At 39.8% G+C, this 25,985-nt stretch overlaps 1 protein-coding gene across 11 annotated transcripts in view; it reads right to left on the bottom strand.

Annotated features, from left to right (window-relative positions):
• Window positions 1-25,985, bottom strand: part of MBNL3 (muscleblind like splicing regulator 3) — a 113,424-nt gene that overhangs the window by 22,297 nt on the left and 65,142 nt on the right. For 8 of the 11 annotated variants that reach the window (XM_035711630.2, XM_025431243.3, XM_025431242.3 and 5 more), the window contains one exon: window positions 8,880-9,044. In XM_035711630.2, the coding sequence (XP_035567523.1) occupies window positions 8,880-9,044 (165 nt within the window). The other 3 variants (XM_025431245.3, XM_025431244.3, XM_035711631.2) reach the window with 3 other exon arrangements.

The following is a 25,985-nucleotide window of genomic DNA, read 5'->3' on the forward strand; positions in this document are numbered from 1 at the left end:
TCCCTCTCTGAGCTCCTGTTTAGAGGCAGATGACCAAATGTTTTCTTTTATAGGATGGCAAACATTTGGTAACAATTTGTTGACCCGAATTTAATACCAGAAAAATACCACTCTTCATTTTTACTTGTACTCATTATACCTTAACTTTATTGCTCAGTGACAAGCATTTTTATAGTATAAAAGGAAGCCCCGCTCAACTGTCAGTCACCATGTGAATTTCTGTACTTAGAGCACAGTGAAATGTATAATTTTAGTTTCCCTTAGACTTTACTGATTTCACGTGGAGCACAAGAGAATAATCTTTGTTTCAGAGTTTTTGCTTGGTCACCTCCACACTCTCTGAGTGATGTTCTGTGGGGACTAAGGTGGCCAAATGGCATGCTGTAGGAGGCCCCTGCAACCTTCAGACTGGTTAATTGGTCCCTTAATAATAGAGAGTTAACTTTATAAACAGATGCAAGCTGATAGTGGTGTTTATGTTCTAATCATACTTGCTAATGAATAAGTCACTGTGGCTCAAGAGAGAGCTAGAAAAAATAAATAAATTCAAGGACCCAAAGGGAATGGTTGTCCTCATCTAGATCTGACTTTTCTGACCTTAATCACAGAAGTTTCCACTGAAGGTAGGCAGGTAGGCAAAGGATCAATAGATTAACTCTGAATGTAAAAGGTGCACCTAAACACAGATCTGCATGACACCAGATGATTACTACAGGTAAGAATTCAGCAAGGGGCAATTGGCTTCTTTTTTTAGATGCACAAGGCAATTATAATTGTTCCTGAAAAGTGATCAAGGACTCAACCTAAAAATCACTTCTTGGTGAGGTGCTATGTCATTATAGTGATAAACAATGAACTAGTCTTCCACTAGAAAAGGAAAAGTATTAAAAAATCAAGTGGTAACCCAATTTTAACAAAGGGTATTAAACGAAATGTAGATAAAGGGGGGATGACAAGAGCTAAGAAAAGCAAAGAACCTACAAGAAGCCTGGAGACTATAAACATTTCAATAGGAATCCAGGATAAATGGATGCTAAGGGTTATAATTTTCAATGGTTCAAATAACCTCCACCACCATCACCACCATCAATACAACAGCACAAATCAGAGTAAAACTTTGCATGGCTAATGGAAAGATGAGAAAAAAAAATTCCAAGGCTATAAAAAAATACAGAAGATCAGGTAGAAATCAGAAATTAAGAGGATGGGAACCCTGGGTGGCTCAGCGGTTGAGCATCTGCCTTCATCCCAGGGTGTGATCCCGGGGTCCTGGATCGAGTCCTGCATCAGGCTCCCTGCATGAAGCCTGCTTCTCCCTCTGCCTGTGTCACTGCCTCTCTCTCTGTGTCTCTCATGAATAAATAAATAAAATCTTTTTAAAAAAAGAAACTAAGAGGATCACCAAAACATTAATTTTCCATCTTACTATTGTTAGATCATACATTCCTAGAGGGTAGAGACTGAAGTTTATCTTTTTATCTACCTCTTACCCTCTTAGATGCCTGGCACAGAGTAAATGCTCAATAAATATTTACTGAGTGTAATGAAAAGAGATTCCTAAGTCATTGATGACTTCTGGGTTTACCAGTTAGAAAAATCCAATTCAAGCATCACAGTACAAAAGAAATATTCAGGGATCAGAAGTGGTGGCACAGAGATAGAATAAATCCATCAATTTTGCTATCTGCTGAGGAAGACTTTAAGCAGGCCACTCCCAAACTGTCTTTTCACATAGATGTGAAATGCTAAATCAAATAGTATGAGAAGCACAGGATACTTTATATACACAGTATGTGCCTGTGCAAGCAGACACAACTTTGCATATGTATGTGCATTTTATTTACTTTTTTAAATGATTTTTTTATTTTTTTGAGAAAAAGCAAGAGAGCATGAACAGGGGGTAGGGGCAGAGGGAGAGAGAGAGAGAGAAGCAGACTCCCTGCTGAGCAGGGAGCCAACTTGGGGCTCAATCCCAGGACCCCGGGATCATGACTTAGGCCAAAGGCAGATGCTTAACCAATGGAGCCACCCAGGTGCACCTGTATGTGTGCATTTTTAACTGGAGTAACTAAATCATCACTATCAGAGGGGATACAATGCAAAGTTCTGAAAAAAATGGCTTAGTGATATCAAAAGATGCAACTTTTTATTACAATATGTGTGGTTCCAGGGGACTTGTGAATTGTTAATATGACTGGCATCCACAGAATGGTTTAAGAGCAGAGACTAGGTAAAGAAGAGTTTAAAATGTCTAGCAGGTGTGGGGCACCTGAGTGGCTCAGTCGGTTAAACGCCTGACTCTTGATTTCAGCTCAACTCATGATCTCAGTGTTGTGGGATTAAGCCCTGCCTTGGGCTCCACATTCAGTGGGGAGTCTACTGGATATTCATTCATTCTTTCTTTCTTTTTTCTTTCTTTCTCTCTCTCTCTTTCTCTCTCTTCATTTTTACTTGTACTTTCTTTCTCTCTCTCTCTCTCTCCCTCTGCCCCTCTCTTCCACTCCCCTTCTCTCGTGTGCTCTTTCTCTCTCCCTCTCAAGTAAGTAAATAAATCTTTAAAAGAATTTAGCAGATACATAAAGTATATTAAGGCAAAATAGGATCATTTGGGGGACCAATTTAAGATTATGATCAGCTGCTGGGGACAACCACAGGCACTTTACACTCGGTCTCCTGATGGCTCTCTTTACTGAACTATATTGATCTAAGCAAGGAGATGGTTTTGATAAGAAAAAAAAAATCATCCCAGATAGGTGAGATTGTCAAGTACTGATTTTGTTGGCTGTTATTTTATCTTACATTAGGAAAGATTTTCACAGAGCCCTCCAAACTTCCTGCCCTCAACTCACTGGTGATCAACAAGCAATTCTGAGGTAGCTGGCTGTAGCTTAGACTGTGATCTAGAACAGAGAAGCTAACAGGCCCACATGGTCTCATTAGCTCCAGGCTCTAGCCAACTGAGCTAAGCAGCCCCAGGGGAGGAGGACACAAAATGGGCTGAGAGGAGATTACGTTGAATTTACCCCACGGGAATATACGAGGGAGGCTAACGGGAGGATGTTGAGATTTGTTACTATCAGAGGACCGGGGCACCATAAAAAATATCCTGTACAAATGCTCTCTGGCCACAAAATTGTAGCATTTCTGTTTAACCTCCGCAAAAACAAGGTTTTAGTTGGGGCAAGGCGGCAAACCTGCTGCTGGTGGGAATTCTTTGGTTTTACCAAAAAAGGAGCTTTGAGCTGTGTGACATGCACAGCCTAGGGAAAGGACCTGAATAATGAATTCTTGGGACCAATAACTGCCATCAAGAGTGAATCTAGGAAAAAAAAAGTGAATCTAGGATCCCCAGGGCCTGAAGTTTAGGCAGTAGGGTAGAGGAGGGGAGTCTTAAGAACATAGAATACAAATAGATCTTGCAAATTTTACAAACATGTTGTAAACACATGGCTAGGTCTCCTTCCAGGACCTTGGATGGAGACCATGCACAGGAGGGGGCCTTGAGCCTTCACCAACCTCAAGGTGAGCCTACCCTGGGAAAAACTGGTTGAACAAATAATCTAAGGCTTCGGTTGCTATATCTCAAAGTGAAATCTTATCTAACCTTCTAGTAAACATGGCAAAAACCCATATGAATTTGGGGCTAGCTGCACTCCACACATTCCCGCAGCATGGTTGGCTTAGCCCCCATCAATGCAGACCTTCATGTGGTAATGACAGTCATCATGACAGCAAGAGCATAGCAACCTGATAATTACTACATAATGCCTGTTGTCATCAACTTAAACATTTTGCAAAAATCACTTCACAAAATATTTAATGTCAGCACATCAAGATGAAAGAGCTAAATGTCATCATTTATCATTTCGAGAGTAGATAAATTGAAAAATCTCCTGAAGAACCTTCATTAAAATACATAATCATTTCTGTACTGATCATGAAACTGGTCATCTGACATGCTGGAAACTGGAAAAGGGACATGATCTCCTTTTCTCTAATATCTACAACATGGCTTGCCCATCTTTTTTCATAACTTTAGTTTGTTGATTTTTTAAAGATTTTATTTACTTATTTTTGAGAGAGAGAGAGAGAGAGAGAGAGAGAGAGAGAGAGAGAGAGAGAGAAAACAAGCAGGGGGGAAGGACAGAGGCAGAGGGAGAAGCAGACCCCCTGCTGATCATGGAGCACAACTCGGGCCTCAATCCCAAGACCCTGGGATTCTGACCTCAGCTGAAGGCAGATGCTTAACTGACTGAGCCCCCAGGTGCCCCTCATGATAACTTTTACTAAAGAGCCATGACAATAGGGAGATAGCAGATATTCCACAGTCAATAAAGTTAGTTTTGTATGTGAACATACTTTGTGAAGTATGTGAACTAGAAAACGTGTAACTCTGATGTGCATATGCAAAGTGTAGAATGTATCATGGTTAGGGAAGGAGGAAGGATGCTATCCTTTGTCTTTATCTATTGAATCATTTAAGTACTTAACATTTTAAAAAACTAAAAAGTAAATAGCTTATTTTGCAACTCTGCTTCTATTTACTTAAAACTGTCCTAGTCCAGTTTTGTGGAATTATAGAACACCTTAGAACTCCTATTTAATTAAGGGAGAAAAGCATTGAAAACTTTGGTCTCTAGATATTATTTCTTGTCAGTGTATCTCCTTTCCTAGTTACTGGTACTACCTATTATTTACCCTTTTGGTTCTGAGGTACTGTATCATCTTCGTTCCTTGCTATATATGAGCTTGTATATGGGAAATGTATTTGGTACACAGAATTCTAAAAATGATGTAAAAAGGTGGGGAGGGTTCAGACAGACATCAGATGATGCTATATGTAATGAAGGAAAAGTCTGGAGTGGAACCCATGTTGATAGCCTCTGTGGTTTGAAATGCCATAACCTGGCCACAGGAATGTAGGCCATGTAAAACATATAGCAGACCAGGGCATTTGGCACACCCTGATGGCTGAACCAACAACCTCTCTATAAATCATTATGTGAATACACTTGATTGCATCAGCCAAGTGCACTTGCATGTAAAGAACTGCTTCCAGGGGCACCTGGGTGGCTCAGTGGTTGAGCATCTGCCTTTGGCTCAGGTTGTGATCCCAGGGTACTGGGATCGAGTTCCGCATTGGGCTCCCCGCAGGAAGCCTGATTCTCCCTCTACCTATGTCTCTTCCTCTCTCTCTCTCTGTGTCTCTCATGAATAAATAAGATCTTTAAAAAAAAAGAACTGCTTCCATGTGCATCATCACATTCAAAGAGAGAAACTAAAGGAGTTTCCAAGACGTGGATAGGTAGGGTCTAGATTATGCAAAATGTCTAAATCAGAAATGTTTTTAATAGACTTATGACACCATATCTGCTTTATATATGCATACATTACATCCATCAGTGAGAATCCTTCCTCCTGTAATAAAAATTCCTAGTTGTGAAATTAAAATTTTAAAACATTAGCTTTGCCTGAGAGCAATCCAGTGTGTCTGATTTCCCTAAAATTCTTCTACAGGGCTCCTGTTTGCCTCCTAATTATGCCTGCCAGGGGGAGTTCTCAAACTTTTTTTTTTTTTTTTTTTGCTATGAACATCAGAAACCATCTCTTAACTGCATCAAAAACATTGGGGAGTCACGCCCTTTGTCTCACTTGCTAAACTTCCTTAATAAAGCTAACAAAAGCTTTCAGAGGCAGAATTTCATACTAGCAAATGTCAGTTAAGACCTGCAATATACAGTGAACAAACTTGCCTGCCACAGCAAGCATTCCACCCAAATGGAATGCTTTGGTATGGCTTTTATTCACTGTTCAGTCACACCGAACAGAATCTGTTCTCTAGCTGCCATCCCATTTAGGTTGACATTCCCTTTATCTGGGACTTATAATAAGCAAACCATACTCAATTTTCCGAAAGCAGATGTGCTCTTTTGGTATCCTAGAAACGGATCAAAGTATGCTTTGTGGAAAGACCTGAAGTTCAAGCCAGTGATACCAAATGGGTCTTAATATGCAACCATACAAATATTGGGTCTGGAAATTTAAACAAAAGCTTGACTATTCTAGGGAGAAGTATAATATTATCAGGGTGGTGGGGTGTTAAGAGGGATACAGAGTTGTTTTGGAGTATAGGTACCAGAAAAATCAAGTAGAATCATATGTTACTTCTATGGTTATATCAAGATCCATAATAAAGAACATTTCTTTCAAATAAGACTGGTAAATGTCACTTAAAATTGCTCACACTAGTGCAATTACAACACGCCTACAAAGCTTTCTAGACCACAAAATAGGATCATATCAATCATCTCGGGGTTAGTTTTTTGTATACATAATAACTGCAGAAATTAATCTTTTATCAGTTTATCACATCACAACAGCTATTGTTAAATAATCTACAAGATAGAAAAGCAATTTTCAATTGTTCCCTGGGGTCTTCTAAGTAATGTCTTGTATCTTACGATATGCTATAAAATAAATTGTACTCCTGTGAGTCATATCAGTCATATTCTGCAGCCTGAAATCTGAAATCACCCTCATGGAGGAAAAAAAAAAGGAAATGTACTCTATTATAGAAAGCATGGAGAATTAAATTAGAAAGCACAAGAGGCTGGAGAGCTCAATGGATCTCTTATTGGACTCTAAATAAAGGCCACTCCCTAGTCTCCAGGGTGAGCCAGCATGATCAATAATGCATGAATGGTTGAGACATGGAATGGAAAGACTCTCCTGGAGGCTAAATAGAAGATGAATAGTCGCCTTCTGCCCTTACCCCTACTTTATCTCAGGCCTTGCTCTCTGATTCCCTGAAACAGGGCATTTGATTGATGTCCCAATGCTGTCCCTTGACCTAAGAAAAAACACATGCTGGGCTCAGGTGTGTTATACAATCTGGCCCCTATTCTTTGCTCAGTCTGAAATTGGGACATCATGAGAGGCCAAGAGTAGTAATAGTGGTGGGTGAAAAGCTCCCTTGCTTTATTCTCCTACTACTCACATTTTCTGGACTCACCACGTGCATTCATTTCTCTGTGGTGGTTTTCATACTATTCCCAGTACCTAGAACACCTTCTCTTCTCCACCCCTTTTAGAAATAGGTAAGAACTAGGGATCCCTGGGTGGCGCAGCGGTTTGGCGCCTGCCTTTGGCCCAGGGCGCGATCCTGGAGACCCAGGATCGAATCCCACATCGGGCTCCCGGTGCATGGAGCCTGCTTCTCCCTCTGCCTGTGTCTCTGCCTCTCTCTCTCTCACTGTGTGCCTATCATAAATAAATAAATTTAAAAAAAAAATTAAAAAAAAAAAAAAAGAAATAGGTAAGAACTAAAATACTTCAGTGTGTGAAACCTAACGAAAGAGTTTGAAGAATTTCAACCACCTGAAGTATTTTTTTTAATTTAAACTCAATTAGCCAACATAGTTTCAGATGTAGACTTCAATAATTCATCAGCTGCATATAACACCCAGTGCTCATCACATCATGTGCCCTCCTTCGTGCCAATCACCCAGTTACCCGAACCATATGAAGTATTGTGCGAGGTCAAAGAAGAGCTCAGAAGAGCTCACTGATGACCTTCTGGCAACTAATTTATCAATGTAATTAATCAGCACTGGGTTCCAAGGCAAATGTTTTTGGCAAACTAATAGTATAGGAGGTGAAATCTCATTTTACTTAAAGCTGTCTGGGCCTTCTGGAAAAAGTGGATCATGATCCAAAATTTCAGTGACTCATCAATGTCCCTACCACCTGTTTTGTGCACTATCTACAAAGATGTACCAGGTGAAGGGGTTGCCCTGTCCACACTGATTTCCTTGAATTCTGAGAAGCAAATTTATAATGAAATAGACTTTGCTGAGAGCAGGTTAACCTGCTAGCACATTTTCATTGTATCCATCTAAATACTATATAGTTTTTCAGTTTATTACAGAGTTTATTACATAGTCACTGACCAAATGGATAACAGATAAAGACAACGTAACGCTTTCAAATTGGTATCTAAATAACAAAAGATCTAAGACTAAACTATAACTTTATATTATAAGGTATCAGGACAAGATGAATTCTCAATAGGACAAAATTACTTTTTAAAGGATCCATTTCAACTCATTGATCCACAAAAATACCAGACGCTGGTCTAGAATGACAACATAATCTTTTTAATTCCTGCAAAGGGAAACTCCATAGCTGGGGTAAGTTAAACCACCATCAAATACCTGCCCAGGATTCCTCAAGAATGTCAAGGTCATGGGAAACAGGGAAAGACTGAGAATTGGTCACAGAGCAGACGAGAGAGCAGAGACAGTAGTCAAATAAATGCACTGTGGTACTCTGGGTTCGACACTGGAACAGAAAGAGGACCCTAAAGGAAAGACTAACAGAAGTCTGAAGAAAGTGACAAACATGCCATGAAAACATAAGAAATTAACAGTGGCGGGAACTCTGTACTATCTTTGCAACTTTTCCTTAAACCTATAATTATTTCAATATAAAAAGCCTATTAAAAAGTAACAAAACCACCATGAAAGAGCAATGAAATTTGTTTGAATTAAGATCCTAGAATTCATTCAACGGCTTACCTGTAATAACAATCAGACCCTCTCTTCATCTTAAAATGCCCCTGCTCTTTTATTAATATCCTTCTATGAACTGAATTCATGATAAATGCAACCCAGGTGTTAAACCTAACACACTCCAATGCTCCCCCTCCTATGCACAGCAGCTTTGTAGTGTCAGTTAACACATTAGCACCGTCGTCCTTAATCCTTCTGTAACTAAGTTCCTGAAAGCCCAACAAGGTGATTCTGGTCTGGATCTATGTTCTTGGGGAAAAAAGAAAAGACACACATATGCAGTTTTTCAAAGACATAGCTGTGACTTACAAGGGATGACATTTGAGCATTTTGGAGCATAAACTGCATTTGCTGGGCGAACATGGCTGCGGCAGTCTTTTGTTGAATCAGATTGTTCCGCCCATTAATTTCCAGCTGTGTTTTTAAGTGTGGAGGAGGGTGAAGGTACTTGCAGTTCTCTCTAGCACACCGGCCCTGAAAATGAAGAATTAGAGGAATGGGCTTAGAGGAATGGGCATTGATATTTCTAAAAATTTGGTAACGAAATAACAAAAGTTTATGCAGCTTCAAGTACGTGGTGGGTGGGTGGGTGGGCTGTAACTTTGCATTAATAAACTTATTTCGTCTTTGGACGAACCCTCTAAGAGTGATACCCTTGTGATCTTCACCTTCCACCTGAGGAAAGGAGACTAAGAGAAATTCACGCAGCTACAAAGTGATAAAACCCGAACCAAAACCCAGTTAGTCTGATTCCAGAACCCATTTTCTTTTCTTTTTTTTTTAAAGATTTATTTATTTATTTATGATAGACACACACACACACAGAGAGAGGCAGAGACACAGGCAGAGGGAGAAGCAGGCTCCATGCCGAGAGCCCGATGCGGGGCTCGATCCCGGGACTCCAGGATCGTGCCCTGGGCCAAAGGCAGGTGCCAAACCGCTGAGCCACCCAGGGATCCCCAGAACCCATTTTCTTAGCTGCTCTGTTCTGCCCTACTTTGATATGCATCAAATTATGTTTAAAAACAGAATATTAGAGGGTGCCTGGGTGGCGCAGTTGATTAAGTGCCCAACTTGTGGTTTTGGCTCAGGTCCCAATCTCAGGGTGGTGGGATCAAGCCCCGTGTGGGGCTCCGCTCTCAGCAGGGAGTCTGCTTGAAATTCTGTCAGCCCCCCGACCCTTGCTGTCTCATAAATAAATCAATCTTCTAAAAAGACATAAAAGAGTAGGAATACTATGATACTCTCACAGCGTTATGGATGTAAATAAAAATTTCCCAATGTGTCATGCATGTTAAATAAGATTCAGGATTTGCATTTGCATATAGAAACAATCAAGAAAATTGAGGGACAATGTTAGATAACTATATACACATAAATATACCTGATACATTTTAGATCCAGTTTTCTGGACAATTCTGGGTCTAATATACTTTTTCCTGGATTCATACAATGTGAGAAACATCCTGAAATCCCGTGATGTTCTGTTCATCAGAGAATAAATGTTTATACCTGCCAGTTATGTTGTTCTTTAGGTTCTGGAGGCAATGGCCCTAGATCTCTTGGATAATTGAGACCAAAGTGTATTTTGGAGTCTTGGCTCTTTCGAAGTCTTATTGATGGTTTACATACTTCCAGACAGGATAATATGTTAGTTCTGGGCAATCAAATATGCCTTTGGTGTTGCCTAAATGCTGACATAGCTGCTAATTATGGTAACTGCTATGTGGCAGAAAAGGCCGTCTCTGGATAGAGATTTATCACAATGTCAAATGTGTCCTGGTGTTCTGTTTGTTTAACTCATGAGCACTATACAAAGAGGCTGCTGATGATCCCATTTGTATTACCAGACACCCACTCCCCATAATAATCGTTTTCAGACAAGCACAACTGTAAGCAATCCTTTTTCCCACAGATGCTAAAATTCTTTACAGTGCATGAGCTTATCGGAGAGAGGGGTGGAGAATAAAGGCAGCTTTTTTAGGGGGCGGGTAACCCAGGAGTGCACGCTGCTAGAGCACCTGAATACACAGGAGAAATGAGTTAGTTCATCAAGTGTTTTTAACGCATACTATGAATTTTTCTTTACTTAAGATGGCTAAACAGTTCCCACAATCACTCCTCCACATTGAGTTATCTTAAAGCATTCCTATAATTTCACTGCAAACCAAGGTGCATCCTTCAAAACTTTATGGAGCTACACTGAACACAAACTCAGATGCACTGCGAGAAGCTGAGTATAACTTAGAACATAGCTTGAGAAATGCAAGGAGCCACTATTTTTTTCTGTCAGGTTTGTCCTTTCATTTCTCCCGAAGATCACTTTATTTTAACCAAATTAAATGATTTAGAACATCAAGTCATATCTTACTTTCAACATACCTTTACATTTCTCTGCATATCCTGGAAAAGGAAGCATTTATTGGTAGGAAGAGTTGAGAATGGTATTAACCCAGTATTTCTGATTTCATAAAAGCAGCTTAGGAATATCTACATAATTTCAGTACATAAAAGGACTGTACAGAAATCCTTATTTGTGTTCAAAAACACAATAATGGAGGTCCTCCCTCCTCCCCCCACTAATGTGCCCCCTAGGAGAAAACAGAAGCTTCATTTTTACACCTACCACAACCTGCAGGGAGGCAGTCACAAAGGTTCTAGTTCCTAGATTCTCCACCCTCCACCCAGTGTAATAGATTGGGGTTCTCTGGTTCAGAATTTTGACAGCCCCTGGGGAAGCAATGATGTTTGGTGGCCTCCACAGCCAAGCATACTAGTTTATACTTTGGGGTTTCTCTTCCTCCTCCTGTACCCTAATATTAAGATTTCCCCAAGGCTTGGTCCTAAATCCTCTGCTCTCCTCTCTAATCTCTCTTCCCTGGAGAAATGAAGTTCTTATAAAGTTTCATCTATCACCGCACTGGCTCAGATTGTAAATCTTTCTCTCTACCTCTGTTCCCTCTTTGGAACATCAGTGCTTTTCATCACTAACTGCAGCTGCATTTGGAGATCCTGCCCCCTAACCAGGTCTAAATAACTTACTTCTGACCTTCCTTCTCCGTAGACGGTTTTTCCTCTTCCTGCACCGTCCCCATTTAGGATCATTGCTCCAATTCCCATGCTTTGGGACAGTTACATAGCAGCCGTGAAAAAAGAAATAAGGCACCTGATGAGCAGGATTGCCTGAGGATTGCAAACCCACCTTGATAGCTTTTCCAGACGAGTGGCAAACACAACCAGAGACGTTTACACAGAACACAGTTTGTAACCCCTTCCAAAAAAGCTTTATAATGAGGGCTGTCTCTTATATTCAGGAGTTCCAAACAATAGATCAGTTTAAACAATAAAAAGAAAAGGAATACATTAGGATTTTACCATTGTTACAATTTAGAGTTTTAACATCATTTACATTGAATGCAATGAGAGAGAGGGGGGAAGAAGCCAGGGAGGGAGAGAACGTCGTGTATTTGGCACATTTCCTGCCAATCTACAGATAAAGAATTACTGCCTGACTTTGTGCTTTTATATTACTGTCCTTTACATATAATAACTTTTCTTAAGCTTTGTCTTGGAAAACTAATGACATTTGTACAAAGCAAAAACAGTACACAGAAATAGAAAAAGAAAAGAGAATTACATTTTAATAATTACATCAAGTTGGGCTGTAAAACTCAAGTATGGGATATGAGGCCCCATAAGACTTCAAAAAAAACCTTGTTCATCTTAGTTATGAGATTTTACTTGATTTATAAAGCATTCTCTTTTGAACGACAGACTCCAAATTTAATTCTATAACAATGCAAATGCATAGCAATACTACCTTACCAGAGACTGCTGCTTATGTCAAAGAAAGCTTATAAAAGACAAAAAAATCTGCATTTTCTATCCAAACAATAGATGATGAGACCAAATAATGTAATATCGATGTTATCTGTGGAACATAATATTTCAAAAGAAAACCAAGCCTCTTAAGTTTTTTCAAAATGACTTTGGAACTCAGGGTAATATATTTACATGCACGAGACTCAGTGATAATAAATCTTTTCCATATAGTATTCATTCTTCAAGAGGCCCGAGCTTAATTATAGGCCAAAATACTTTCATTAGAGTTTACAGTGGGGGGATAAGCTTTGTTTTGACATTTGCTAACATTTGCTTTTGGTCCTTGTAGGGGATTAAGGCTTTGATAAACACCGTGGGGATGGGTGGGGGTGGAGCCAGGGGAGGGGAGGGATGGCCCAGCACAGTATGTGATCACCTATTGTTCTTGGCCACTGGAAAACTAATGACTAGAAAGGTTCGAGTATTTTCTTTAGACCAGCTAAGCACTTTGAATGGGTCACAAGATATCCTATCACACTGGGTCTGTAACAGTTCAGAAATGATCTTGGTCTGAAAAAAAAAAATCACCCCTCAGGTTCCCAAGCCACATCGAAGGTGTCCCAAGCCCTCCTTCTAGACCCACAGGTCCAGAGTTGCCATGTGCTCAGTGGACCACATCATAAAGGACTCTACGAGTCTTGGACTTGTGACAGTTGCCATCCACTGGAAGAGCTGGCTCTATCCAAAAGATAGTAGCTAAGGCTTATCAAGACAAAGAACTTCCTATGGAGTGGCTGGGTGGTGTAGTTGGTTGGGCTTCGGACTCTTGGTTTCGGCTCAGGGTTCTGGGGTGGAGTCCCAAGGCAAGCTCCATGCTAAGCAGGGAGTCTGCTTGGATTTCCTCTCCTGCTCCCTCTGCCCTTCCCCCGCCCCATGTGCACCTGGCACTCTCCCCCCCTAAATAAAATAAATCTTTTTTTTTTTAAAGAAAGACAAGTCTCTCTCTGCCTCCTCTACACATGGAAAATGAAAGCAGCATCGCAGAGATGAGTGTGCAAGTTCATGTATGCTTGCCTGAATTTCGCTTCTTTTCCATTTCCTTTTGTCTTAAAAACAAAATCATTCTCCTCTGGCCTTTCACTATGTTACTGAGTTAAGAAAATAGCAAAGTGATTCAATAGGAAAGTGGTTCTCTGCTGAAATAAAAGCCACTACGCCCATGAATCTTCCAGTTCGCCCTTCCCATCGACTTGCTTTGAAATTGCACCCAAAAAGCAGCAGGGGGAGAAAATGGTCAATGAAACTTCTGAAATACATCTGCATCAAAAAGTTGATGACAGACAAAGGAAAAAGTTGCAGAGCATTTGTAAAACCTCCACAATTCAATCTATTTCCTTTTTCCTACCTTCAGGCTTTTGACAAATGAGTACAAAGCCTTTGACGGAGAGAGAAAAGTAGCATTGTAGAGATTCAAATCCCACCTAAGTCTTGGGAGTTATGAGAGTGAGTCTGTCAGATCCAAGATTTCCCATGTACTTGGTGGTAGAAAAACCCTGTGAAATGTACTTTTTTTATGTTCCTAAGAGAAAGCTCTACCATCCATCAGAATAAGAAAAGGACCCTAGGAAGCTGAAAATTACCCTTTGTCAGTCACAGAAACAGCTGTTTGCAGAATGACTGGCTTCTTCAAATACATTTGGAATTAAGGGGTTGGGGGACCCCTCCCCTAAAATTCAATAACTGGGTTACCTTTTCAAAGACATTTCACAGCTCTGCTAGGTGACCAAGAGTTAAAGTGAAATGCTAAATAAAGGTAATGAACAGATGATTTGTTCTATGAAACAAATTATGTTTTTTTCGTTTTAATGATCATGTGTTAAATGAAAAATCCTATTGATCACAGTGCCCCACTGACACATACTAACATGCATAGACACGGCTTCTCAGAGGAAGTAACAGTTATTTGAGAATTACAAATCACACATCTGAGGTTGCCTGGTTCCTACGACCATCAAGACCTATTTAAAGGCTAGGAACAATCTAAAGGAGCTAAAAGCAAGGGGGAGAGCAACATAAACTGAGTATTAGCCAGATGTCAGCATACTAATGGCTAATTTCCCACTTTCTTCCACTTAGGGTTCTGTCTTTCTAAAAATGGATATAATCTGCATCATTTTCTCCTCCAACATTATACAATCTATGAACATTGATAAATATGCATACAGAGCATCCTTAAATCTTACATACAACTTGTAATTTAAATTTGGGATGCAGACGAGAATCTTTTTTTTTTTTAAAGTCTTTAACAAACCATTTCCTGAAAATTCTAAAGGCAAGATTAATGAGGCTGAACATAGACCCCTATGGAGAGGAGCAGCCAAGTACACACACACACACATCCCAACTGCAGTCAGCTCTGCATCTCATTTCCTTATGCTGCTGAACTCTGCTTTCTTGACATCCCATTTATGCATACACAGGGCAATGACTTTGGTGCAAACTGGACATCAGGTCTGAATAGGTAAGAAGCTGGGAGGAAGGCAGAAGAATTTTCTTGCCTATCTGCCTCAAGAAAGCTTTAAATTTGTGACCTTGAAAAAGATGAAGGGAGTAGGCGCAACGATGACTATTCTGAAACAGTCCACTAAGATAACTTGATTACTAGCTTGTAACATTTAGGGCTGAACTGGATTTTGAGGAACATCTTGTGTGCCTTTATCTTCCTGAGACAGTAAAGACTAAAGAAGTGAGAGGACTTGTCCTACTTTACAAGCAGCACGGTAAGGACTGAAGCCAAGTTCCCAGGCTCGCATTACCCAATATGGATTTTCCATTCAAATGATTCTTCCCCTGTAAAGATTTGCCTGGACTCATCTCCCCACCCCCACTCTCCTTCACCTCTCCCTCTTTTGTGCCTCCATCTGCACCTTGCACTCAGTTTTATCCCAGCACTTATCACTGTGCACATCGATAAATTGTTTGCATGCCTAGACTTTGAGCTTATCCAAAGGCAGGACTCTATCTTCTTCATCTTTGAACCTCCAGGGATGTTTCTGTGCCTGGTGAAGAGTGGTCATTCCATATGCTTGTTGAGCGAATGAATAAAGTTTGTGAGAATGATTTTATAGGGAGTAACACTAAGTCTGCCTTAGAAGCCTACTTGCTTCTCTGGCTGTTTCCTTCCATTAAGTTTTCTTCTTCTTCCAACACAAGAATAGCCAACTTATGAATAAGGCCATTCCTGGTTGCCTGTCCCAAATGACTGGTTATTCTATTCAGGTCTAAAAAACAGCTAATTCATTTCTTCTTCTTCTTCTTCTTCTTCTTTTCTTCTTCTTCTTCTTCTTCTTCTTCTTCTTCTTCTTTTTCTTTTTCTGCTATGAATATATACTTTGGGGTGTATGTGACACAATGGCTGAAAAATCCTGGTAATTCAATATAACTGAACCACAAGGGTCATGAATCCATGAGGCACAGAGATACAAATCCTGGGCTGATTCCAGGGGTCTGTAGCCACAAGAACCCCTAGGATATAGGGCCCCACAGGGCTGAATAAAGGAACCTGCAGCTGATTCATATGTAATCAGCACCTGAGTCCACCCAAGGGGAACACTGAATTTCCAGGGTCAACTTCAAACACATTGCCTTCACCAGCTGCTCCACCCTGACCCACATTTCTCTGAACAAATTACAAGTCAAAATCCCCGAAGCTACTCAGACAAAGGTAGAATATGTGGCTTTACAACAAACACCAGGTGAGGCCTTCTTGTGGGTCTCTATTGCATATGCTGACTTCTTCCAAGAAAAATATTCCCACTATACCTCCAGACCCCCTCCCTCACCCGTTCAGCTGCATTCACATCAAACATTTGTTTTCAGATAATCCTGAGCTTAGATTTTTACGTGAATTTTTTTTGAAGAGCAGATAACACTAAAAACCATAGTGACTGTTTGCAGTGAAACCAAGCCTGCCTTGCCAATATCTCAAATCTGCTTCCTGCCCCTTCTTCTATGCCACCCACCCCTCCCAACCCTGTCCAATCTAATTGAATACTTTCAATTGAATTAGAAAAATATTAACTGAATATCTGTTCAATAATAAGCTCCTCAAGAACTTACCCTCTCTGTTTACAAAACAGCTAACTGGAATAAAATGAAAGCCCCCAAACAATGAAAGTACACCGGTACCAAGTTACCAAAGTCAGAAGGCACTTCTCATGCTACCTATTCATGGATGCTGTCTTTAAACTAGTTTGATGGCTGCCAACATTAAATGTCATTAAAATACACAAAACAGGAAAGAAAACATGACATTCAATTTGTTATTCTAAGGAATAAAATACAAATAAAATCATACAACATAGGCTTTGTCATGGAACAACAAACAGGAGTGTCTTTCTCTCGTCCCATAGTCAAATGTTGGGCTCTTAGGGTTCCTTCACCACTCTTTTTTAGACACCCCACTTAGTTACGTATCATAGCAATACAGACCCAGGACAAAGAGGACTCCAGCTGCTTGCACCCTTTCTTCCTGGCTGGGGCTTCTGCCTGGAACCACCACCACCCCTCCTGGCCCCGGGTTGCCACATTTATCAGATAAGAAATATAGAACTCACAATCAAATTGAATATCAGACAATGAACAATTTTTTAGTATAAGGATGCTCTCCATTTAATATATTATCTGGCAACCCTCTCCGTATCCATACTTCTACCCTGGTGAGTTGAGCTAAATAAAATCAATCCTCAAAAACCCATTTTACTCCCTTTACCTTAAGGATATAAGGATTTCCCTCCATGGAATCAGCCCAGGCTCTACTAGGCCTTCCGTTGCCCCAAGCAAAGTAGAAGGCACCCTCAGTCCCCTCTTACCTGACCAGCTGCAAGGAATTTAAGGAAGTTGGCTGTTGGAGCAAGCAATTTTTAATCCATGGCTCCTCCCACCAAAAGCTTCACACAGCTCCCTCCTATCCGTCAGCCAGTCTACTTTCCCACCCACAGTGGCGCAATCCTATATTCAAATGACTTTGTGCCTGCCCTGGGCTCCTCCTTTTAGCTTAGGACCAAGAAGGGCATGGCCGGTGACGACCATGCCTAACTCCTCTGATTTGGAATTTATACACATATTTGGAACTTAGGAATTACTACAGGAAGATGAGGCTTTGGTGTTTTGAAGGTTTTATTTGAGTGTGGGAGGGGTAAGGAGGGTGGGTTAACTATTTTCTTTCTTCAGCCTTGTCTGTGGGATACTCAAATTTCAGCAAAAGTCATCCATTAAAGCTGAGCAAAATGATGGCTTAAGCATCATGTTTCCAAAGACACACATAAGATCTATGCAGAAACATATTCAAAACATGCAAACAATGGCATGAATAGCCATTATTTGCATAGATGTCTTTTTCAGTCAAACCTTGATTACTCATATTAAAAGAGAGGGAGAAGTAAAAGGGCATGGTTAATTCTAATGAACAAAATAATATACTCAGTAAAAATGGCAATCCATAATTGCCCTCCCACAGCAGAATATGTATATCACAAAAGTGGTTATTGTGAACATTTAGGAATCCATTACTAGACATGGTCCTGAATTTATTTTTTTTAGTCATTAGGCATGCAGACTCCTCTCGTTCCTGCTTTTGCATTCAATTGTCGCAACATCACCCATCACGTAGTCTCTGGAAAACTCCATTCTTGAGAGAATGACGGTGAAAATAGGAGATGACATCTTAATATAATCACGAAAACAGTTTTGATCTCGCAGACCCCAGAAAGGGTAGTCCTGTAGTCCTTAGACCACATTTGGAGTGCTGCAGTCCCTAGTAAGTATGCAATGATCTCTGGTGTAAGGAGCATTCACTCGTCCATAAACTCTATAAGGGCAGAAGCCATGTTCTATGCATGTTGTAGTCCCAGCAGAGAAGCCAGCGCTTGGCTGGGAGCAAAGATTGGCAAGCGATTGATTGCTCATCTGCCTGATCTTTGACCCCCAAATTTCAATACCTCATAAACTTCACTTAAGTTTTTTCATATTTTTCCTATGACATATTAACAAGCCGTTTTGAAACAAAAATGCTTTTAATTGCACTGTGCATTCCAAAGCATTTATATTCCATGAGTGCAACAGAGATAGGAATGTAATTGATGACTTCTGTATTTTTAAATGCAGAAATTCACAGAATAAGAGCAAGTCCGTCCGTCTTAAAACATTCAACGAAAAGATGCAGATGCCCTTGTTGGAATAATCAAAGATTTAGAATAAGGTCAGAAAGAATGAAATCGTACTACCCTGGGGAAGTTTATATGTTTACAGGCAACACGTAATGGAAACACAGTCAAGCTGGAAAGCATTCATCAGAGTGCGTACCGGAAACCACTGTTTCCAAGAGAGGAGCCTCAAAAGCCCAGTTTCTTGGTGAAATTCTTATAAGAATGACAGACTACATTCTCTCTTGGAAACTGACACAACATCAGAGCATATTAAGGCATCTCTCTCATATGTCCTACAGTAAAGAAACCTGCTATCCTGGGACTCCTGGATGGCTCAGTGGTTGAGCTTCTGCCTTTGGCTCAGGGTGTGATCCAGGGATCCTGGGATCGAATCCTGCATTGGGCTCCCTGCAGGGAGCCTGCTTCTCCCTCTGCTTATCTCTCTGTGTCTCTTATGAATAAATAAATATAAAGTTAAAAAGAAAAAAACCTACTACCACAACACAGCTGAATCACAGAAGCCATCCTTCTTTTATTCATAAAATACCTTTTACCAGTATCTCACTAGACTGCCCCTCTGGAAAATGCTGATCTAATACTCCCTCCTACTAAAGCTCAAACCAAGCCCCAGGGCATCTGACAGGACAAGTTAGTTTTCCCTTCATATTCCTTATTTCTAGTTCTCTCTTCCTAACTAGAAAAAGACAGTGAAGTTCCAAGAACTGGATGTTTCGTTGAAATGACTTTGAACATTTTTGCCTTTGCTTGGGTCTGCTGACAGCTAACAAGGAGGAGCTTTTCCCTGATTGCTACAAAGAAAATCTCACAATCATTTTCCCAGGTTTCTTCTTTCAATACTTCAGCCAGGCAACCACTGGAGTACCAACTTTAGGGCTTATCAAACAGGCTTCCCCTACACCGTGACTCCAGTCCCTTGAAGCCATGCCACCTACCTTAGGTTTCCCATGACTTAAAACTGCACTAAAACTTGGGAAGTAAGGAGGTATTTGGCAATCCCCTCGATTCCTAAGGGTCTTAGTTTTACACTCAACTTAAACCTTGGGGTTTCCACTTGGCAAAACTTAGTTTCCTGTCTCTGAGTGAAAAGAAAGTTTCAAAGAAATAAAGTTTCAAACAGCTCAGCAAACTTCTAAGGAGCCTATAAAGTGGGAAAGGCACTGATGATTGTTCAGCTTGCAAAGATTTATCTTTGTAGGGCTCAGTATGCCACTGAGAATACGTTAAATAATTGCATCTCTATAGCCAGGCACGGATCCTCCACCCAGAGGTTATACAAAGGGCAGGTATAGTTATTGATTTACCTTTGCATTTTGAAATTAGAGGAACAAAGATGACAATCAGTCCCTCTTTTGCTAAACCTAAGGCTTCTCTCAGATAAAGAAATTTAAAAGCATGGTATCCAAACAGCTGTTTGTGGAGTCTTGCTAAATTCACAAATGTGAAATCCAGTTTCCAGCCCCAAAGAGAGGCCAAATGTATCCACTTGAAATAAGCATTTTCCTCACACGCTTACCCCACCACCAGACTAATGTGGAATTGCAATTTCCAAGCAGGAAGTCTTAGGGGTATTGACTGCCATTCAAATACTCTGAGGCAGGGACTAAGCTTATTTTGTTAATGGTAATCTATTTTTGTCACCAAAACTCTTAATGAAAACTCTATGCCTACCTTGTTATTAAAATTGTAGGCATTTTAGAGTACCAAATTCCTCCCCCCAAAAAACTTTAAACTCCAAACGCATCGTGTACTTAAAGTGGCGTTTTGAAACCAAGTGATTTTTTTAAAAAGGGTATCTGAAAACTAGGCCAACTTCCTGTTTGTTTTGTTCTGTGAACATAAAAACAAGCAATTTTATTGCTACAAATGTTTTCTCTTTTCAAAATAAAGATCTATTCTGCGTGGCCTGAATATCTGCCGAGTATATTAAGCTTCATCTGCAATTGGTTTCAGGGATGTGAACATAATTGAGAATGTTCCAGATGCAACTACAGAAATTACTGTTAAAAAATATATGTTTCAAAATGAGTCGCTCTTAGTAAATACAGCAACCTTGTGGAGCTCACCTTCTGCTCTCTGTGAGCGGTTAATATTTGATGATGATGAAACTGTTCCTAGTATTTAATGAACCAAACAAGGCCATCCACAAACAATGTCACTAGAAATGGCATGATTTTAACGAAGATAGAATGATAAGTGGAGATTTTATATTTTAAAATAAGTCAATCTCTCAGCCATAAATGTCTCATAATCCTTATGAAGGAGAAGCTGAAATATGACCTCTGTCAAAGAATGCTTATCTCCAGATCTGAACAAGGCAAAAATAAAACAAAGTGAAGAACAGCAAAAGTTAACTAGTTTTCAAACCTATTATTTGTACTGCCAAGTCAGTTGAAGCAGCTGGAACAAGAGTTATTGGGGGATAATACACTTGTAAGTGTGTAATGTTCTTGAACCATGTGTACCCTCTCTATTAAGTTTCTAGAATCATGGCTATAGTCTAACTAGTGCCTTTTAATTACCTCAATCCTTATTTGGGGGAGGGAAAAAGAAAAGAATACCCCTCTACTCTACTTTCATTGTGCCTTCCCTGAAAATCAGAAAATTAGAAAACTTCAGGAAGTGTGGCTTTCTGAGAGAAAAAAAAAAAAAAAAAAAGGCCAGTTCGTGTCTCTCCTAACAGGTAAATCAAATTCCATTCTAGAAAAATATTTCAGAAAGTGATACAGTGAAATGAGTTAGGTAGTCTAAAACATCAGTCTGCCAATCTTTTGCACTTGTTTTTCTACTAAAGATAACTAGAGCGTGTAATTAGCTTTATTTCATGTTTTACATCGAATTTATATACCAGATTCTGGGATGTAAGGTCAAATGATCCTTCGGAGGCAAACTGTGACCATTTATGAGGGTGCTGGGGAATAATTGTGTCTCTAGTCTTAGCACATGCTCCTCAGCATGTGACAACTCTTGACACACATTTGGAGAACAGGTTGAGGCCTTGTAAAATTATATTTTCCATTCATATCTTGAAAGCAGTCATAATGACAAAACCCATTTGAGGGATTTATAGAACACTGTGGTCTGGTTTGCATTTTTTTCACACCACTTCCACTTGAATACCAGCTGACTTTCCTGTGTATTTACCGCGTGCTGGACACCGTTCAAAGCGCTTCATGTAATTTCCACAATAACCCCGGTCAGTGTTTTACTGAGAAACAGCAAGGTGAAGAAAGACCCACAGAATGACAAAACAAATGGACCAGAACAAGTATTTGAACCGAGATGCGCTGGGTCTGGAGCTCACCTTCTTACCCAGTACAGTACTGCTTTGCAATCCTTCGGCATGTGTTAAACAGCGGAATGAGCTAGTTCAAATACTTCTGCTGCCTGGGCCATTATTTTCCCTCTAAGATTGTAACAGAGATTGCACATCAACTGACAGTTAGGTATGCCCAGAAATGATTTAATAGATAAATGCACAGCAGGGATGTTTTGTTAACTGCCTAGGGATCTCGAGGGACTTGGAAAAGAATAAGAGAAGGTACCTAAATGTTCACCTGAATAGTCACGGCTACCTTTACTGTGTATTTGGCCACGTGCTGGGCACTATTCATGGTGCTTTATATGCACTATTAAGTCTTTCATCCTCAGTGAAGCAGAACAATTAGGACAAACACGTCTTCTCTTAGCACAGATTTTTAGTAAATGTTTGCATGATAGAATTTTGGCCAGTTGGTCTGGGGGAAAGCGGTGTCATATGATCAGGAGTTGGGTTAAGAGAGCTTAAGCACAAATGACCAGGGCTGGACAAAAGCAACAGTCCAGCAAGAACCCACAGACATGAAACAGATGGAAGTGGGCTCAGCAAAAGTTGCTGGTGTGCATTTTGTGGCTATTGTTACTGCCCTAAGAGAAGAAGCTTTGCAAAGTACAGTACTGCCATTCAGAAGCAGGTTTACTCAGACTGTAGATGCCTGAGTGCTAGAGGTTCCATACTATAACAAAGCAGAGAAAATCTTCAAACAATGACAAAAGATCAACCTTATCACAAAAGAAGTACCAAAGTGTTCCTCTGAAGTATTTCATCCTACTGAAAGCACAGGCAAATGATATTTCACATATACTGCACACACCACCTCGCAAAAGTCTATGCCACTGAATGCTCGGTTTTAGTAGGGATTTGCTTTAAACAACTAGGGAGTGTCTATACTCCGAGGGTGCAAAGCGGGGTGATGATTTGTAGTCCTGAAAATTAGGGTTTGACTTTTTCCACACTCCAGCTGTAGCCTATGAACAATAGCTACGTTTGTTTCTTTTCTATATTGCCAATTTATTTTGGGTTAAGTACATTATCCACAAAGTAATACTAAAGATTTCAAAAGGCAAATCAATATTTAGAGGAAACAGGTACACACATTAATAATATAAATATATCTGTTCTGGGGATCCCTGGGTGGCGCAGCGGTTTGGCGCCTGCCTTTGGCCCAGGGCGCGATCCTGGAGACCCGGGATCGAATCCCACATCGGGCTCCCGGTGCATGGAGCCTGCTTCTCCCTCTGCCTGTGTCTCTGCCTCTCTCTCTCTCTGTATGACTATCATAAATAAATAAATAAAATATTAAAAAAAAATAAATATATCTGTTCTATTCAATATAACTTATCATTTAGGCTTTTCCACAGCTTTTAGAAGACAAAATAATACAGATATTTGTTGATGACACTAATGTATCTGGATCTTATAATTAGAGAGTAGACAATTGCAAGTGTAGCTATGCTTTTAAAGATGGTATGATAAAAAAAAAAGATGGTATGATAGAGAGGTGCCTGGGTGGCTCAGTCGGTTAGGTGCCCAACTCCTGGTTTTGGCTCAGGTTTCGATCTTATGGGTCATGGGATGAGCCCTGCCTCAGGCTCAGCACTCAGTGGGGAGTCTGCTTGAGTATTCTATCTCTCCCTCTCTCTCTGCCCCTCTCCCCATATCTCATTCTCTCTCTTTCTCTAAAATAAATCTTTTAAAAAAAGACTATGTGATAGGGAAAATAATAATAATAATAATAATAATAATAATAATAATAATTCCAGTGTTGACATGAATCCATTGTTTGGAATCACATCACAGGCTATTTGTACTTTTGACTTCAAATGTATCTGTTCTTAGACAAGGCAGTAATACATCTAAATTGTAAGATGAAAGCAGTATTTTATCAAAAAAAGTTCTCGACTAGGATCTAAGTGCCCTGGATTCTAATTATCTTTAGAGCATGGCTAAATGATTTTCCAGTTATGGTAAACAGTTTGGATAGGAATAATTCCTGCCCTTGTATACCTCACAGGTGCTTTGAAAGAATATAGGAAGAAAATGCAATTTAGTGTGCCTTGGAAATAAAATCAGTACAAAGTGTAAAAAATATTACAACTATTTTCTTTATTACTTACAATAGAACTAAAATTGTTACTGTGAATTAAGTATAAAAAATACTACAGATTACAAACTATGCTTTAGCATTTTGCTTCTCCAAAAAAGGTCTTGCATTACTATATGGGTAATCCTTGATTACATGGGAAATAGAAATTATCACATGCCCAGGGATGGAATTTATATACAATGTTAAAAAGCCAAGGACACTTTGCTTCTCAGAACTAGATACCAGAGGAAAAAGAAAAGATCCAGGTTTTAATCTTATCCTTGAAAATAACTGAAACAATAAGCTAGGGCCTACTTGGGAGACAAGTTTATCTAGTCAAAAGACACTTTCCCACCATCACAGGCTCCTTACTTAAAGATCCCACAGAACACAAATTTACTTTAGAATCTAATGAAGAAAACACTTAAAGTGATTTCTATTATATGAAACATTTGGAGCATTGCACCTTTCGGTTGGTGCTTTTTCAATTCTTACATCATTACAACTGCTGCTGTATTTTATTTATAACATATATTAAAATGATCAAAAGAAATAAGGCAAGTCTTTTTCCCCAGGTAAGTTAGGAGAACAAATTAAGAGTCTATAAGGGAAGATGGTAATAGTGCCTAAAATACTAGTAAGTCATTGATCAAAGGGATTTTGAATATTACTTACACAAATTGATAAGTAATAAAATTGAGTCTTGTTATAACACTGTTTATAGGGATCCCTGGGTGGCGCAGCGGTTTGGCGCCTGCCTTTGGCCCAGGGCGCGATCCTGGAGACCTGGGATCGAATCCCACATCGGGCTCCCGGTGCATGGAGCCTGCTTCTCCCTCTGCCTGTGTCTCTGCCTCTCTCTCTCTCTGTAACTATCATGAATAAATAAAAAAAAAAAATTAAAAAAAAAAACACTGTTTATACATTTTTAAAAGATTTTATTTATTTATTCACGAGAGATACAGAGAGAGAGGCAGAGACATAGGCAGAGGGAGAAGTAGGCTCTCTGCAGGGAGCCCCATGCGGATCCTGGGATTATGACCTGAGCCAAAGGGAGACGCTCAACCACTAAGCCACCCAGGTGCTCCTCTTTATACATGTTTGAGCTAATTTTTCATCTCGGTAAGTCGACCTCTTAGAAGCTGAGATTGACTCATAGAAGTGTGAAACATGATTGAATATGTGATATATCTATTTCTATTGTAAAAAAGTAGTAAATATATCATGTATATTACACATAAGCATATAGCAAGGCACGTACGGAATGGGACCAGATTTTGCCACCCCAAATTATGCCCCTTTGGCATATTGATAATTTTAAACCAGTGATTTTTAAGAAATGGCAGACACAGGTGAAGCCCTGAAAACTGAGAAGTTACCCTTTTGTACGGGACATTTACATTTACACTATTTGTGGGGATGTCCTGGCTGTACTAAGAAGAGGAGGATGACTCTAAGTCTGCAGAATCTTAAATCTGCGTAAGGATCATACCCATGTTTATTGTGCTTTTCCTGATCACCTTTTTGTCTTTAGCTAAATATGGTAGATAAGGTGATGGTTTTGGCCATCTGGGGGAATGACTCAGTTTTCCTGGGTCTCTCCCGTGTACATAGGAGAAAAACATGTTATTAAATCTTTGTTTAGCTGCCTCCTGTTAAGCTGTCTGATAGCAATCTAATTCTTACACCAGCCAAAGAGCCTAGAAGGGAAGAAGGGAAAACTTTCCTGCCCTTACAATATATGTCATATATATATATATATATGCAAGTCCCCATACTTGCTTGGGTATAAAACTGTCAATGTCCGCTGTGGCAGCTAGCAACACCTACAACAGAGCTTTGGGGGTATGAAAAAAGTCACTAATCTTTCCAAATGATTAGAATTGATAAATTATTGAAATCATTTTTTTTCTTCTTGGTTTCATACATTTAGACACGAATGGGAAGGTTCTATATACTCCACA

This window comes from Canis lupus, chromosome X (genome assembly GCF_003254725.2).
Source record: "Canis lupus dingo isolate Sandy chromosome X, ASM325472v2, whole genome shotgun sequence".
Classification (NCBI taxonomy): Eukaryota; Metazoa; Chordata; class Mammalia; order Carnivora; family Canidae; genus Canis; species Canis lupus.